The 18,333-nt window shown below is 37.7% G+C and overlaps 1 protein-coding gene across 1 annotated transcript in view; it reads right to left on the reverse strand.

Moving 5' to 3' along the window:
• Window positions 1–1,650: 1,650 nt before the first annotated feature.
• Window positions 1,651–18,333, reverse strand: part of snta1 (syntrophin, alpha 1) — a gene marked incomplete at its 3' end in the record, with an annotated part of 45,376 nt that continues 28,693 nt past the window's right edge. The window contains exons 3-7 of the mRNA XM_037679822.1: window positions 5,312–5,507; window positions 4,827–5,016; window positions 3,209–3,339; window positions 2,382–2,578; window positions 1,651–1,709 (exon numbers count right to left, since the gene is read on the reverse strand). Of these exons, the coding sequence (XP_037535750.1) occupies window positions 1,651–1,709; window positions 2,382–2,578; window positions 3,209–3,339; window positions 4,827–5,016; window positions 5,312–5,507 (773 nt within the window). The remainder of the gene's footprint in view (window positions 1,710–2,381; window positions 2,579–3,208; window positions 3,340–4,826; window positions 5,017–5,311; window positions 5,508–18,333) is intronic.

Here is an 18,333-nt window from a genome sequence, read left to right on the forward strand (position 1 = left end):
TGGGCTTTTTATTGCGTCAGGTATGTGTACGGCCGATGATCCAATTATATGCCAACATGGCTTGCCATGCATTCACCAGCCCCATGCGGCTATTTGACTGTGCGCTAACTGGCCGGTTGAAAGAGGAAAAATGTTCAGTTAAGCTTCAGATGGACTACTGCCAACGATCCATCGCCCAAATGGACGTTCATTCATCAGTGGCACTCAGTGGACATGCGCGGCTGATGATCCAAACAGGTGAGATCACAAAATATGTGACATGTCAGAGCAGGATGCAGGCAGAAACAGGGGAAGCATTTAATGCACTTTGAGGGCTCCTCAGCTCTAATGTTCTGTCCCCTTTACACAGCCGCACGCATCCGCCAACCATTACTAATAGTCGGTGGTATAAGCAGTCAAAGTGACCTGTAACTACTGTTAATTCGTCGGATTGGGTGAAGTTCGGAGATGAGGTTCGGGGGCTGGGGCCGGGTCGAGTCAGATTTTTTGGACCCGAGTACAACTCTACTATAAGGTGCACCGGATTATAAGATGCATTTGGCGAAACAAAATAGTCAGATGAGTCAAACTTTATTCAACTCATTCACAATAACTCTTACCATTGTTCAGTTGTAACACATAAAATTGTTTTGAGGTCAGTAAGCACAACCAGAATTAATACATAAGGTGCACCTGATTACAAAGCTCACAGGCAATTTTTGAGAAAATCAAAGGATTTTAAGTGCGCCTTATAGTCCAAAAAATACGGTAGATGGAATTTGCTCATTTGTCTTAGAGATGAGTTCAGTACTGACTAAAAAATAAGGATGTTGTGACCACTTTGAAGACAAGTGAAACGTTCCAAATGCTGGTTAAAATCTAATATTACTGTGCTTCAAAATACAATCCATACTTCCTTTTAAATGTGTCCTTTTAAAGTTTTGAAACATAATTGTTCCAAAAAACCTGGGAGTAGATTGATCAATATTTATTAAAATATTCTTATTTCTTTTTTATTTTTTTGTCTTTTGCTGCTTTTATATTAATTTTCAGCCTAACAAAAGACTGGTTCCATTTTATATATATTTTTTATAGGACCCTTAATTTTGAGTTATGCATCATTCAGGCATGACAATACTCAAAAAACTGAAGTAATGAACCAACGTTGTGTTGACACATATCACTCAGCTAATAACCTATTTTAAATTGAAATTTTAGACATTTTGTTTTCAGCTGTTCACAAAGACACAGTTTGTTCACATTTCATCAGTTGAATCTATGAAATAGACCAAATATAAACACAAGTTGACAATTTAAACAATTTATATAGTACTGTACTTATAGTATTTCACCTCTACCAATTTTTGACATGTACAACTTCCTTTGTGCAAATTATTTAAGCTGATTTACCTCCAATCTCAATCTTAGATGTGTTCAGTACATGCAGACTCAGTATCTTTACTTTATGATAAATAAAATAATAAAAAAAATGCTTCAAATGAACTGTCAGAATTTTAATAAAATGTCTCAAGTGTGACTCACAATTTCTGCCTCAGGGCCTCCAAAGTCCAGGAACATCATGCGAACTCCGTCATCTGAGGACATTCGGAGACGCTCGAAAGGCTGCTGCAGGAGAATATTTTTCCTGACGCCCATTTCATCTGTGAATAGCGTGAAACCATCGTCGATGTGGACTCCCAGTGTACAGTCTTTTCCATTCCAGCTGCAGGCTACAGGGCAGCACAAGGACAGCAGTTAGATCAAAACAGAACTAATGGAAGCAACGCAAACAAACTTCCATTAGTCTCTGTCTGTCTGCTACTACTATACTTCATATTGCTGAGGGACAAAAATCAGGATTTGAATTCATTTTATTATTAGAAAATTTGGCATTTTAGTGACAATAACCTCTGTGACTCCAGTTTATGTGAAATGTTTTGTGCTACTTAATGCTACCAGCAGGGGGCACCAAAACAACATTACTGCCTTGCACTTTAGCTGAACTGCTGTGAGCTCAATGAAGTCAAAGCATTCTGTGCTGAGTGTGCATGAAGTTCTGTTCAAGAAGACAACTACCTAATACACCATACAGAGAGACTAAAATTTTTGTCACTAAAAGCTGAATTATAAAAATTTTAGTCTTTTATAAAAAAAAAAAAATCAAGACAAATCTGCAGAGAACGTGAAAGTGCACTTTCTTGGAATCCCATTTTGAAACCCTGAATCTTTGTTTACTGAAACAAGGACATCATTCAGGGAAAACAATTTTTTTTTTCAAACCAATCTCATGAGACCAGAAACAGCTCATGGGAAATTCTGTATTCCCCCCCACCCAAGTTAGACGAAACGGTCGCACTCATAACACACAAAAGCTAAATCGATGACTCTCTGGCTCTGTTTACCTGCAGTGACCTCCTTGATAAGCTCAGCAGCACTGTGGCAACCCTCCACCAGCAGATGGGTCCAGGTGGACAAGTCTTTGGCAGAATCCACCCGGAAAACATGAGTCTCTACGCCCTGCTTGGTGCCTGAACGCAGGCCGAACGACAGCTCCGAGTCCAGAAGAGGGGAACTTTTTCCTGGGCCAGAGTGAACCAGCCTTTAGGGGGAAATCAAGAAGAAAATATTACCAGACTGTGGCTGAGAAAGATGGTAATTAGGGATTACAGATGAGATTATAACCAGCAGACAAACTGCTGAATAAGTGAAAAATGGAGAATGGGTAGAAGGGAAAAGCATGCATGACTCATAGGTTCTGCTACCACTAATGTTTCCCAAATTATGGGACAAAATGTCCAGTTGTTCAGTCATGGAAAGTGTGAACAGAAACTCCTTGACTGGGCCAAAACAAACCACTGTGGAAAAAAGTTCCTCATGGTGGGATACAGATCTGCTCAGCTTTTATACTTGTATACTGATAAACATAACAAGCGTGTAAATACAGATATACCAAGTTTTTCGGACTATAAGGTGCACTTATATTAATTTTCTCAAAAATCAACAGTGAGCCTTATAACCATGTGCACCTTATATATCAATTTTGATTGTGACCTTGAACTGATTTTATGTGGTTATTGTGAACGAGTTGAACAAAGTTTGACTTATCTGACTTTGTTTAATGCGCCTTATAATCCGGTGCGCCTTATGTATGAAAACAGACCCGTTCATTGATATTGCACCTTATCAGTCCAAAAAATACGGTAGATATAAAATCATGTTGCATATAAACCTGGTGGTGATGAGTGGGTGGCTTTTGATGGGGGTGCTGAGGCTCTCTTTGCTGTTTGGAAAAGAGGGGTACAGGAGCAGGTCCTTGTCTGTCAACACAGCCATGACAGGTTTATCTGGACCCTGAGACACCTGCACACAGAGATGTTTGTGCCACCATCGAACTATTGCTGAAAACTTGGATTTTACAACAGGTTAGATGTGCAAATCATTTTTTTTTTTTTTTTTTTTTTTTTTTTATAAAATATTGATTCATCTTGTCATTTTTTTCTGTTTGGACCTTCCTAATCTATCTCATAGAACCTCTGGTATGGGCTGTTAACTAAATTTTCTCTGAATAGGGAAGGAATCAAGCTTTCAACCAATGAATTACACACAGGAGAAGATACAATTAAATTAAAAAGGCTGTACAAAATAATGTCTTTGTCTAGTTCTTTTGGTAAATAACTCAAACTCTACATTTACCACATTTGGTGAGCAGTCCAGACTTTCTTGCAAGAGTCCAACAGGACATATTTAACAGCCTCAAATACAACAGACTTTAAAATATAACCAAGTAAATACTTTTTTTTTCTTCTGATTTTTAGCTGGTTCTGTCAACATTCATCTTTTAAATATTTCCTTTAAAAAGTAATTTCATTTTATTAGTTAAACAGTGCTTAGAAGGTGGTAATGAAAAGCAAAACAACGAATAGAACGAAGCAATATAATTGAATTTAGAGCATATTTTTAAAAAGAATAGAGAAAAGCCAATACAATTGTTCAAATTACAACATTAAAAGGTTGTTTTGTTTGTTTTATAGTTGTAATTTCTTAGATATTCCATGTGTTACATTTTCACAAATGTTGCTTCCTAAAATGGCATACTGTGCTCTGTTTTGTTTCATAAATTCATTTGTATTGTTATTATACTCTGTGCTCTCTTGTGAGATCCTGCCATGTTCTGTTGTGTTTTGCAATTCAGATTTATCAGCCTGATTCTAAACTCTTTAAAAGTGTTTTTTTTTAAAGGTTTAAAATACAACAGCGATGGTCTGCCAGTTTATGTGACAGTGTTAGACCTGTACCATGATCCAGCTTCCTCTGCATTTTGTGTCATGTGTGGAATATTAATCTTACAAAGCAAAAGTCACTCTTACAAATAAAGAATATTCACAGTACATGATTAACTGAGTCGCCAACAAATGGTTACAAAGTTTGAAAAGACTTTATGTACTTGACTGGAATAAAGTATGTACTTTAGGACATAAATTACAACAAGTTGAAATAATGTACAAGAAAAAGCCAAACATGGCTCAAAGGAAGATAACATGTTCAGTATATGTATATAGCTTGTATACATGTATCTTGTAACATGTATATATATTATACACATGTGTATATCTTAGATCCTTATTGACTGTTTCTTTTTATACTTTATACTTTGTTATTTTTGGGTGTAATTGCAACCCTGTGTATATAATTTCGTTCCACCTCATGTATCACGTGATGCGAATGACAAAATTGACTAGAACTTTTCAATAATCTTCATACCAACCCCCCAGAAAAAGGCTAAACTTCTAAGAAATTTCAGCAGGAAATGTCAGCCTTTGAACACGTGCATCTTTATCCCTCCATACCTGCTCTGAAAGCCAGCCCAGATGTTTGACCTCCATGCCAAGCTGCATTTGCTTCATTTCATCCTTTACTCGTGGTAAAAGGTGTACAGCAGCAGCCTGAATGGCATTGTACCAGGACTGCGCCATAGCTGGGTCTTTAGCCCGCAGAAACACAGAGTTCTTTCTGTTGGATGAAATAACCTCAAAATACCTGATAAGTGAGATGGAAACAATGAGAAAGAGACGAAAGTGGGGAACAAAGACTGTTAGAGAATCAAAAGACGAATATCAATGCTAGAGGGTGAAAAAGGTTTCATATAGAACATGTGAGTGAGAAAAAACACACCATCACTTTTATGTTGACATCAGATTTTATTTTCTCAAAAGTATTTAGATGAATCCAAAAAAGTTCAATCTGGTCCTCTGGACATTCAAAAAAATACATTGAGCATGCATCAGGATATTTAGATGAACCGAATCAAACAGGAACCGTTAACATGTAGTACCTGTTTTCTGTGTCCGGGGGGCACTGTTTCCGTGACACCTGGCACATCTTCACTGGGATGCTACGAGGGTCTTTCACCTCAGCATGGGAGAGCTCAGAGCCTTTCTGGGGTGTAGCAGGAGGGGAATCCCATGGGAGGGAGGCTCCAGGGGAGCCGGGGCTTTTAAAGAAGGCCGACATCTCCTTGATGTACTTCACTGTAGGGGAGAAAGAGAGGAAGAGTTAGAGAAAAATGCAGGAAGAAACATTCTGATGCATGCTCAGCAAGAAGAAACAAGAAAAAAAAAGGAGGAGGGACATAAAATGTTAGGGAAAATGTAGCACTCGAGAAATTTTTCAAAATACGTTCATACTCTATAGACTTATGCTTTTAGAGCTGATGTACTGAGTCCATCCATGATGTACTGAGTCCATCCAGCTCTTCATACTGTATAGCACAAACAGCCCAAGCATGAAGAATAAAACAAGGAATATTAGGTGTAAAATCATCTTAATATTGTTTTTCCAAGTATTATGGAAAAAGTGGGAGTACCTTGAGCACCAGCTGGAGTCAAAGAGGGCATGTAATTCACTCTCCCTAAGCACTAACACGATGCCATGGATGACTAGGCACAGCTAGCAATGTTGGGAAAGTCGTGAACCAAACAAGGACAAGTGCTTGAGTGTGTGAGTGCGAGGGGGTGAACTGTGTGTTACTGTCTGGAGATGTCTCTGCCGCCTTTTGACAAAACTCCAATTGCTATGTGCCAAAAGGTCGCTTTCACGTGTTGTCCATTTAAAGTCACTTATTAACCTCACACACATCGTACGTGTACATGACTGCACAGAGAAAGCCTTATTCTTCTTCAAAGTTCATGCTCATTAATCCAGGTAAAAAAAAAATCCAACAAAGTTAAGTCATGTCCTCGTCGACTCCTCTGAGGCAGCCATGGTCAAAGTGGTTCAGGACGACTGGGGAGAGGGTGGACCCCAGAAACCATCTTATCAACATCACACTGGTTGGCCCACTATGTGAGTAAGCCACTTATAGGACTGAGTTTGTTGTGGCTCCTCGGACTGATGAAGTCTTTTGGATGAAACATGGAATGCTTCAACACAAAGAAACCATCCAGAGGACCTGTCTCCTTCTTCCTTTTCCCTCTTTACGGGTCACCACAGTGAGTCATCCTCCTCCATAAGAGGACAGAAAAATAATACAAGATAAAGACTTAGCTGTTCCTGCTGTGAGGCAACATTCCTGTCCACCAATCTGTTTTCATTTGCTGTTGTTTTGTTTATTATTATTTTTGCACCACTTATTCCTCAATATTGCTAATTACAGAATTGATTTTTAGGGTTTTAGTGTTTTTTTTTTAAGGCTTGCCTCTGTTTTAAGTAGTGGTTTTTAAGGACACATGTTTCAGACATAGGCACAAAACAAGAACTAAATTTATTTAAGAAAGAAAAGAGAGATGACATGGCAGCATACAACAGAAACATGTAGAAAACACGGAAAACCAAACGATGTAGAGCAGGACACAGACATGGAAACTAGGCACAAAATGTAGAATCTGACGACTAGAATAATTAAAGACTATTTTAACAGGGAGGGGAGTGTTCTACGTAGAAACAGCTGTGTCTAAATAGCAGATGCATGGCAGGTGAGAATCCACTGAGGATCCAGGAAGGCTGGGGAAACAATGACAGCTGACTCAAAGAGGAAATTAAGTAAACAACTGGACAGACAAATCTCTAAATCAGTGGTTCTTAACTGGTCTCACTTAGAGATCACCCCAGTCACCCAACAATGACAAGTCATGAACCAAATTGAGTAAATACTTTTTAAAAAAATTCCACATAATGCCAACACAGAAAATAAAATTTAAAAGTAAAAAAAAAAAAAAAAAGTGTGTTGATGTTAGAGAGGAAAATGTTTTAAAAAGTCCAGCTACTGAGATGTATTCAGTTACTTATTCAAGTATTAAAGCTGATCTAATAATCAGAATGTTGACTTGTTTATTTTTTTCTTAACATTTTTTTCTCCCATGCAAACGCCCACGACCCACTTTTGGGTCACAACTCACCAGTTGAGGATCGCTGCTTGAAATAAGACAAGACAAACCCAGGGTGAAACAAAATTACCCTACTTCTATTTGCAGGTACCTGCTAAAACTAAGTGTAGTATAATTAACTACTAACAAATTCTATTTAGAAGCTTTATTTTGTGAACATAAAATTACGTTTCACCACACACCTACACACACACACACACACAAACCACACACAGTTTCAGCTGCAGTTCAGTGGGCTGTGGGATGGGTTCAGCAAAAGTAGCCTCTGCTGGAGTAAAAATAGCCCAAAGGACATGGGGAGGCAGCAGGCTGAAGGGAAAGCTCTGGTTTCACTGGGGAAGTGTGAAGAGCACTTCTTGCACAGCACAAGAGACAAGTGGCCAAAGGGCCAGCCGAAGAATTACAGCGCAGGTCAACGGGGGGAGAGTACCGAAACAGATCCAACTGTACAGTTATTTAGTTAAACGTCATAAAGTGGATCAGTGCAGTGGCCCCTTTTCATTGTTGAGCTTGTTGCATCTGATGTTTTATATTTCTGTTAAAGTAGTGTTACTATTCAGCTACAACACTGAATGGGCTACACAAATACTATTAATCATGTTACCGTTTTGCTACCAAAGATTTTGGTGACCTAGCAAGTGGTTTTGGAAGGTAATGTTTATGTGGCATATTGGTTTTTGGTCTCTGCTGCAGAAGGCTTTCATTCTGACTCTTGGAATGGAAAAATAAACATTCCACCCATGTACTACCACTATGTGGGGAAACACGGGTACTTTGTGTGTTTCCAAAATCCAAACTACTTACAGGTCTTACACTTGGTGCGACCATACTGTCAACTAGCCTATATTTCAATAATTTCAGAGAAAATAAGTTTATTATCAGTCTTGTTGGTGCTTCATTGTTTCTAAATGGGTCAGCTCACCTCCAGTCAAAGATAAGAAGTAACTTTTATTTGAAACCTGCTTATAGTTTTACTTTTAAACCTTTATAATAAATAGCAATTTTAAAAATCTGTTTTAAATTTTGTGACTTATATTTTCTTAATTTAATTTATTGGAGGGAATTTTTTTTTTTTTTTTTTTTTCTGAAAGTAGAAATAAAAATAAAGGCTTGAAACTTCACCAAAACTCAGGTCTCATACCGTTTGAAAACTGGTCACGTATTTCAGTAGCAGGTTGACTGGAGCTTAAGCTAAATCATTCAAATAGTTCTAATAAATGTCTTTATTCTATACCTTCAGAACTGTTTTATGAACTTCTGTGATTTATTTTTTTCATTTTGTTAACTTCATCATTATTTAGTTAAAGAATGAACTTTTTTATGTAATAGCTTGAAATTGCCTCATTCAGACTGTGCATAGATCAGCTAAATGACAAAACGGCGAATCTGTAGACAAACTGGGCTACATTGGGAACATGTATCGAGCAGAAAACAACCAGTATCAACATGCTTTGAAGTTAACATACAGAATATTTCATGGAAATAAGCTTCGGCCCATTTGTTCCTGTGCCAACAAACACACTGATGTTTGCACCACGGGGAGGCCAACTGTTTCTTGTTCCTGCACTAAGGCAATTTAAAATTTATGTGGTCAGTCTCAACACCCCAGACAAGGCCAAGATGCTAAAATTAGAAACATGACTGCTTCCATTATTGCCTCAAGAGGAAGGAAGGTACTATCGAAGGTCTCCTGAATCTTTTAGATACATGGAAGACAACTGTCTTTTAGACAGTATTCATGTTTTCTACATTTTGATATGTTTCAGTTTATTTTTCTCACCAGACTTCACAAAAGTCCTCACAATAACCAACTTTGAAATATTAAAGGTCAGTAGGCTGACGTCAAGTTCAATTTTTATTTAAACAGGTTAGTCCCATTGTGCCACGAGGACTCATTTACAAGAGAGACCTGAATTTTAACAAAGAGTGAAGACAACAGGGGACAACAACAACAGAAAATTGCAAAGAATGCTTTTTTTTTTAACAAATGAAAATAAAATGCTAATTAAAAAGGATAATTAAAAGGAAAAATAGTGAAAAAGAGGCTTGATAATGAGGTGGTGTACAATATTAAAAACAGGAATATGTCTGCATTGGTTCTTGCCAGGAACATAACAGATGTTTAAAATCGCTTAGAGAGGTCAAGGTTAGGAGCTTCAAATCTTTTTGCAAGATATTCCAGGAAACAGGAGCAGAGTAGGAGAAGGCCCTTTTGCCTAGTTCAGTCCTCACTGAGGGGACACTGCATGTAATAATGTCCTGAGAGCGCACGCTGTAGCTGCACCACGCAGAGGCATGTAGGAGGAGATGTATGAAGGCAGCAGACCAAGAAGTGATTTAAAGATGAAAATGTACCAGTGAAAGAGTCTGTGTGAAGTTAATGATGAGCAGTTTACCAGAGAATACAGGGTGCAATGATGGGTACGGTACTTACAGCCAGTTATGAATCTTAATGCACCATGATAGACAGCGTCCAGCATCTGCAGAGTGCTTGTAGAGGCGTTCATGTAAATAATGTCACCGTAATCAATGGAGGGAAGGAAAGTCCCAGTTACAAGGCCTTTCCTAGTATTCAGAGCTAGACAGGATCTTTTTCTGAAAAAGAAACTCAATTTAACTTGCAGGTTTTTTTTGTTTGTTTTTTTACCAAGTTTTCCACATGAAGCTTAAAAGAGAGATGCAAATAGACCAAGATATCCAAATATTTGTAGGAATTGACAAACTCAATAGGGACACCATTAAACGATAAAATCAGAGGAAGAAATGCTGGGACAGGCTTCCTATTTGAAAAAAGCATCCCTTTGGTTTTGTCGGCAGTTAGGACAAAATTGAGACAGAACAAATCAGACTGGATTATGCTGAAGGCGGATTGCAAAAGCTGGAAAGCCTTTGCAACTGTTTTAGCTCGACAGTAAACAACTGTGTCATCAGCATAGAAGTGTAAGGATGCATCAAGGATGCTCTGACCAACATTATCTATGTAGATTGTAAAGAGGGTGGGTCCCAAGACTGAGCCTTGTGGTACACCATTGTTAACTATTAAATAACTGGAGGAAATACCATTATGTTGAACACATTGCCTCCGATCTGAAAGAGAGAACAAACCAATGGTATGATCTGAGAAACCAATTTCTGAGAGCTTATGACACAATATGTCATGATCCCAGTGTCAAAAGCTTTAGACAGGTCTAGAAAAGTGCAGCACTATAATCCTTAGCATCCAGAGCTTCAACGATGCCATTAAAAACCTTCAGTGAAGCAGCTGTTGTGCTGTGTTATATAAAAGATTGATATATTTTTACAAACATTAAAATGTTAGTGTCTGTCTTGTGATGTTTACAACTGAGCTGCTTCCATCAGAGATATTTAAATACTTCTTGAGGTAAATTCACTAGCACTGAACCAAATTCATTAGATATAGTCAACATTTGTTTATTTGTTGATGTATGTGATAGTGAAAACATAAGATCAATTTACAACCTGCAACCCTACAACAAAAGCTCATTTACTGAGCTATTCACGAGCCTCATTTATTCTGAGGAAGAAATCCAGACTACGTTTTTCCTTAGCAGTGTAATAAGGCAACTTTACAATAATGCAACCTTTTTATTGGTCACGCCAAATGTTGGTTACATTAAAAAAAAAGAAAATACTACATATTTCTAAGTATTTTCACCAAATTTAACTGACAGCAGTTTCTTTGCTCCTGAACTTTATTTTATTATTTTAAGATAGCAAAAAAAAAAAAAACAAAGCAAAAAAATGTAGATATGTTTCGTCTTTCATCCGAAAGACTACTGCAATTGTTTATTAACTGGGTGTCCAAGTACTTCTTTAAAAAGTCTTCAGTTAATCCAAAATGCCGCTGCCAGAGTCTTAACTGGAGTTGGTAGGAGAGATATCTCTCTAGTTTTAGCTTCTCTCCAATGGCTCCCTGTCAAATTCAGAATTGAATTCAAAATCTTACTTCTAGCCTACAAAGCCCTCAACAACCTAGCTCCATCTTATATTACAATTCTTGTTGTTCCATACTTTCCTAACAGAACACTTGGCTGTCAGACTGCAGGTTTACTTGTGGCTCCTAGAGTTTCCAAAAGTAGAACGAGAGGCAGAGCTTTCAGTTATCAGGCTCCTCTCTTGTGGAACCAATTTCCAGTTTCTGTCCGTAAGGCTGACACGTTGTCCAGTTTTAACACTGGGCTTAAGTCTTTTCTTTTTGATAAATCCTATAGTTAGGGTTGGCTTGGGTTTCCTGAGCTATCTCTAAGTTATGGTTTAGACTATTGGAAGACAACTTGATTGTATTTCCTCACTGTGCTGCTCTCTTTACTTGCTTCACTCTACCAGTCTGAATTTGTAATTACAGTATTTCTATCCTTAACATTTTTTTTCTTCCAATAGAAAGTACACCTGGACCTGGTATTCTGTGTTTGTTTCTCCTTTCTGTCCTCAAACCCAACCGGTCGAAGCAGATGGCTACTTGTCCTGAGCCTGGTCCTGCTGGAGATTTCTTCCTTTTAAAGGGAGTTTTTCCTTTCCACTGTTGCCTTTCTGCTGCTCAGGATGGGAGACTGCAACGAAGTGAAGCATCAATGCAATCTGCTGGCTTCCTTAGATAGAGAACTTTGACTAACTGGCCTTTTTTTAAGTGAATGTTTTGTACAGTGTCCTGAGACGACTTCTGTTGGGATACGGCGTTAAATAAATAAACTGAATTGAATTTAAATTAGGGCAGCATGGTGGCACAACTGGCAGAGCTGCTGCCTCTCAGCGAGCAGGTCACTGGTTCAAATTCTGGACCGGGAGCCTTTCTGGGTGGAGTTTGCATGTTTTCTCTGTGCATGCGTGGGTTTTCTCCGGGTACTCCGGTTTCCTCCCACAGACCAAAAACATGCATGTTAGACTGATTGGTAACTAAATTGTCCCTAGGTGTGAGTGAGAGAGTGAATGGTTGTCTCTATGTGTCCCTGTGATGGACTTGCGACCTGGCCAGGGTGTACCCGCCTCTCGCACAATGATGGCTGGACATGGGCACCAGTGACCTCAGAGACCCGAAAAGGAAGAAGCGGGTAAAGATAATGGATGGATGGAAGGATGGATTTCAAATTAATCAGACCAAGGAAGGATAAAAAAACAATACAAAGTCAACCTGAAGGAAAAAGCTCTCTAGAGCAAAGTATTTTTACTATTAAGTATATAATGTAATTATCACAGAAAATTGAGGATTTACTTGCAGTTACCTTTGTACAGATGAACTTGTGATACGTCCTGTATATCTTTTGTAATCAGATGCTTATGGAAGGGAGAGCTGCGTGGATTTGGTGGGCCAGGAGATTTTCAAATATCTGCTGTCTGACCAGACAAACTGACTGCTCAAAAACAACTCCTGGACTGATTTTGTGGAGTTCTTTTGGAAACCAAATCCCTAGACAACAGTCAGGAACGCATTAATAGCAGTTGCTGGGTTTGCTGTGGTTGGAGCAACTCTTGCCTTGTTGATAAGGTGAATTTATTGGACTCTGAGACTGTGGATGTTTCTCCTTTTTGCCACCTTCTCCTTTTATTTGGATCTAAGAATTACTATCAGGTCGCTCTTGTAAATGAGTCCTCGCGACTCTATGTAACCAACCTGTATAAATAAAGGTCAAATGAAAATGAGAGAGGCTTTGGAAAAATAATAAAATAAAAAAAACAAGATTAAAAATGACCTAAAATGGCCTAAACGTTGTAGCTCTTGGTGCTGAAACAATTTTTAGTATTATGAGGCTCTGAAACCTTCACTGAAAACTACAGGCTGCAAAATGTTTTATTCTTTAAGGTAGCAATAAAACATGGACAGTTTGCAACCTAAAGAAAAATAATCAAACCATGAGATTTGTTTTTGCACCGAGTAGTACTGCCAGACAATATTAACGACCACCTGCAAAGAAATCAAAGACAGACTGTACAAAAAATTGCAAACATAATAGTTTAAAAACAGGAAAAGGTGGTGACTGTACAAGAAAAAGAAAAAAGGAAATAATCGGGAGAAGAGTGAGACAGGAAAAAAACAAAAATAAGGGTAAGGAAACAGATTGTGAAAGTGTGAGACAGGCAATGCACACAGAATATACAGCTAAGCTAAGCTCAGCCAAAAATGTTGCCGTAAATACCAGTGGCGGCACATTTAATACAGAGCTAAAATTAGCTGAGATGGCACTGTTATTACTTAGCTTATCTGGCAGCCAGAGAAAATACTTTTGTAGAGGGTGGTGGGGTGTTGGGAAGAGTTTTTCCTTCTTATGCAAAAATGCATCACTGTTTGTTTTTTTTTCCTGTTGAGGTCTTACAAATAAAATGAACCTCACAAATTCTGTCAAAACATTTAAAGTAAATTGTATTTAAAAAAACTTATTTGCTTGATACATAGTTAAAACTTGTAATTTGTCAGTTTGTGCAGTTTAATTTAGCTTAGCCAAACATAGATTTATCAGTATCAACAATAAAGCTTGACAGATAAAATGATCAACAATTATTTAGCATCCGTTTAGTACCACATGAGAGGCAAACTGAACAAACACAACTCGTAACCATTTTTGTCATTTTGAAGTTAGACTTTAACCATTGTTACATTGTAAACTGATTTTTTTTTTTTTTTTTTATTATTCTGCTGTGCGTTATCTTCTTCAGAAATCTAGGGGACAAAGTTCACTGCATGGAGATGTAGAGATACTAAAAAAAACATGTCCAGGTTGAGCCCAGTTAAACAGAATACAAAGAAGAAAACTGGTACAGTACTCCAAACATTATCCGTGTTGGACTCTACAAACTATGATTTTGTACCGTTTCAGTATACAATCATAGCGACTGGCAGTCTTAAAAGTCCAAAGATCTCAAGATGATACAGATTTCCTGATACAGAGTGACAGGGCAAATCTCCTTCATCAGGGTCCCAACCTACAACATCAAAGACCAAGAGATTAACTGCCCACATCCTAGCGCCAGACTCCATGGGGCGCTCAGAGGTATTTCCAGAGATGTTTCAGTGGCATTGTGAGGGATATGCAGATACACTGGGTTTGAATGTTAAGGTTTAATGCAACTCAAACACAGCAATAATTTCCAAATCTCAATGATGCACACCTTTGTAGAATTTCTGCAGTCCCAAACCATCAATTTTCCAAAAAGAACAGTAGAAACTTGATGGGCAGAGCCATTGCTAACACGTTTCTTGATTAGGGAGTTTGTTGCAGGCCAAACAATGCACTAAATGTGGACAGCAACTCATTCCCCGACCACTGGTTACTGTGGGAGTAGCTGGAATTTCACTGTCCAGCCAAGGACCACAGAAACATGCTGTTGGCTCTGTAAATATGTAAGGAGAAGAATGCCTCAATGTTACACCTCGGAAAGATGTATTGAGCCAAAACAACACTATAAAGAACTTCACAAATCAAGCAGAGCACTTGTTTTTATTTAGTGCAATGAGCTCATTATTAGTAAAAGGAAAATATAATTTTGGGAGTAAAATATACGTTTTTAACCACTATTAATACTGTAGAAAACAGTGGTTTTTATGTGATGTTACACTATGATGAGTGTTAAGTGTCACTACAATGATTTTCACATTGAAAAAAACAGTTGTTTTCAGTAGTTAGAATATTTTGGTTTTAATTTGTTTGGTTCACATTTTGAAAATATGCTTCATCTTTTGTATAAGATGCATTTATTCTGTAATGAAGGACTATTTTTTGTTGCATCGTTATCGTGAGAGTTGTGTGAACGTAAGGGGGGTGCGAGACCTGCTTGTGCTCGCTACGCAAATACCTGGAGCCACGAGCGGTATGCAGCAGCCTCGACAGTTCGTTAGCTGTAAACATATTTTAAAACTGTTGTAACTTTGTCAATCATGGTGTTCTAATTATTTTATGTTAATTTAGAGTGCACAAGGTGAAAAATATTTGCCTAGGACCTGTTAAATGACGAGCGGCCACGAGGTAAACCATTTGATAAAGCACGTTTCACTCGTCACTCGTTAAAGTACCTAAAGCTTTGTGTTTTATTTCTGTATTTTGTGTCTTATTTCTATAGTTTTCACTGCATTCATTAAAGCACTTGTTATAATACAATTACAAATAAACATGAAACTATATATGAAGAAGGTGGCATGTGGGATACAAACTTTGAAATAAAGGCATGATAGGAAATCCAGTTGTGTATGAATGAACTTTGTTCTTTATAAGTTGCACGTGCATTTTTTTTCCATGACTGTGGACAAACTGCATTATTTTCTAAATATTTTTTGTCATCCATCAATTTCCCCAACTTCCACTTTAGCTGGGTAGTCCTAGTTTTAAGTAAGTTTTGACTTATCGATAAAGTTTGGAACAGCTACTGTCTTTTAGAAAGCTATTATTTTTTTCCATGAGATTCTCAAGGAGCATTTGACAGCTTTGAAGCACTGATCTATTGTGTTATTTTACTAATTGAATCTATTGTTAGAGCAGTTACCGTGTACATTGTATTTGGTTCACATACGCTTCCCAATAAAACATAATGCTGCCCAGTTTTGAGGCACATGTTCACATTTATAACTGAGGAAGTGGAAGTACCAGTAAATAAGTTATTGAGGGGGTTCAGTAGACTCTTGATTTATCCTAATGATAAATGTCCATTTTTTGTGGTTCACTTGTAAATATATGGTTCTGTTAAAGGGTATTGCCAGTCAGCAATAGAAGATTTCCTCTTGTCCGTATGATTTAGATAAGAACATCATTCCTATAACCCATCTCATTAAAATCATGGATAAATGCCAACCTTATGGGATGCACTGTGTGAGAGAAGTGAGGAGAGAGAGAGAGAAAGGGCAGAAACCCGTGAATGAGTCTAACTCAAAAACTGTCAAAGCACAGATTTACTTTGCATAGTGTGTCAGGAGAGTTAATTATCTTAATTCAACAAAAGAAAAGTGAAGGAAACTTGAACAGAATCTGGAGGAAAAAAGAAAATCAACTCAGGCACTTCCACACACAAGTTTCTCAATTTCTTAGCTGCTAAAAGGAAGAGAAAGGTCATTTTCCATTTGCACATTTGTTTCGTTTTATATTTTGTAGTGCAGTTTTCAAATGCTATGAATTCCTTTGCCACATATGAACCTAATTTCTACTTTGTAGTTCAGTTATTGTATAAGAGGAACTACGATTAATTAACTGACGGGGATTCAGAAGTTAAGTTTGCTAAAGTTCCTGCAATGAAACAGTGATAATACAAAGGTTTTATAGAAAGTTTAAAATCGGATGCAAAATATGACTATTTTACATTTAAAAAAAAATGTTTATGCTCAAATGCATTCAGTTGCCTGTTTATTCTGGAAGAAAAAACACCAATCTCCTCCCCCTCATCTCCAGCATGCTTTTGTACAATAAGTGAGACAGTTCAGTTGAATCTAAGCCAACAATGAGGTTTGAGAGTCAGTCATGGGTTTATCAGAGGCCCAGAATCGGGGCAGAGGGGTTCATGCAAGGCCTTGTTAAGTAAACTTATTGCCAGAGTGGTAAAGAGCCAGAGGAAGTGTGCAACTTTATAAAGCTTTGTTGTTTTGAGGGTTAATCTAGGCCACTGCTGACAGCAGGTATTATGTTTTGTGAGAAAGCAGTTACACAGACCTCAGCTAATGACTGATGTGGACAGATTGTTACCTTCAATGACACAATTAGAAAATACTGTACACCAAAACTCGTTTTAGTATGTTCCCTATAATACAAAAATTTTGACAGCCTAATACACACTGGCATAAACACTAAGCTAGTGTTTCAGTAATCTGTCTCATTTACAAAACCATTCTCTCTGGCATGAAACTGTCAAAATTTAACACAAAAATTGTTTTTTTCTTTGACAGCTGCATAGTTCAAAGATGATGTACATCACAAAATTGAAGAGAAAGCGCTAAAAACATAAAAAAAGTTTTAAAAATAATTTATTTTGCTAAAGTAAAAATTAAATTATATAAGTATGTTTGAATGACAATCTATGCGTGGCTTCAAAAATATTTTTTAGAGATTGCTCAAGAACTCAATAATGCTCAATATCAGGAGGTTGACATATCTCTCATGATCTGCATTTTGTGTTCAACCAAAATGCAGAACTCAGGAATAAAATAAAGACAATATATATTTAAAGAAACAAAAGGCTGACGTGGCAGCAAAAATGCGTACGAGCACAGGAGTAAGAATACATGGAGGGAGACAGAGCATGACAGCTGGAGAGCACAATCCACGGATGACAAGGGAATACAACGACGCAGAACTTATAGGGACACAAACGAGACATAATGACGAAAAGGACAATGAGGAACAGGTGCAGCTGCAGCAGGGACTGACAACATGCAAAGACTGAACAAATGACAAGAAAACAACAAAACACAGATCCTCTCAATCTGCATTGTGTGCGTGCTCATCTTTTTGCTTCACCACACTGCCTACTATTTAAAAATACTTTCTTGCTGTCCAATTTTATTCAGTTCAAAACAAGAGTACTTAAATATAAATTAATCTGCATTATTAATCTGCAAAAGATACGATGCACCCTAAATTACAATAATATTCACACTTTTGAAACAAGTCACTTCCAGGGTGGAGGGAAGACCAAAGAGGAGAGCAAAGAGAACACTGGGACAAAATATCCAATCAGCAGAGATACCAAGGAGATGTGAACGGGGGCTCAGGCAGTCTAAAAGGGCAAGGGATATCTTAAAAGTAATAATTATCCTGTCTCAAAGAGAAGAGGCATAAAGTCCAATTATCTTATAAAGTACATGCATGTCACTGGCAAAGCTTTTTTATTTAACAAAATGTGCCCATGATCCACCTCATCACCCACGGGCTAGAAGTAGAGATACCACACTACTGGAAAAAAGTTCCTACAGTCATTCAAGCAATCTTGCTATCGCCACATAGACGTATGCAAAATAGTTTCTGGGGAAAAATAAAAAATT

This window comes from Nematolebias whitei, chromosome 7, assembly GCF_014905685.2.
Source record: "Nematolebias whitei isolate Nwh7 chromosome 7, NemWhi1, whole genome shotgun sequence".
Classification (NCBI taxonomy): domain Eukaryota; kingdom Metazoa; phylum Chordata; class Actinopteri; order Cyprinodontiformes; family Rivulidae; genus Nematolebias; species Nematolebias whitei.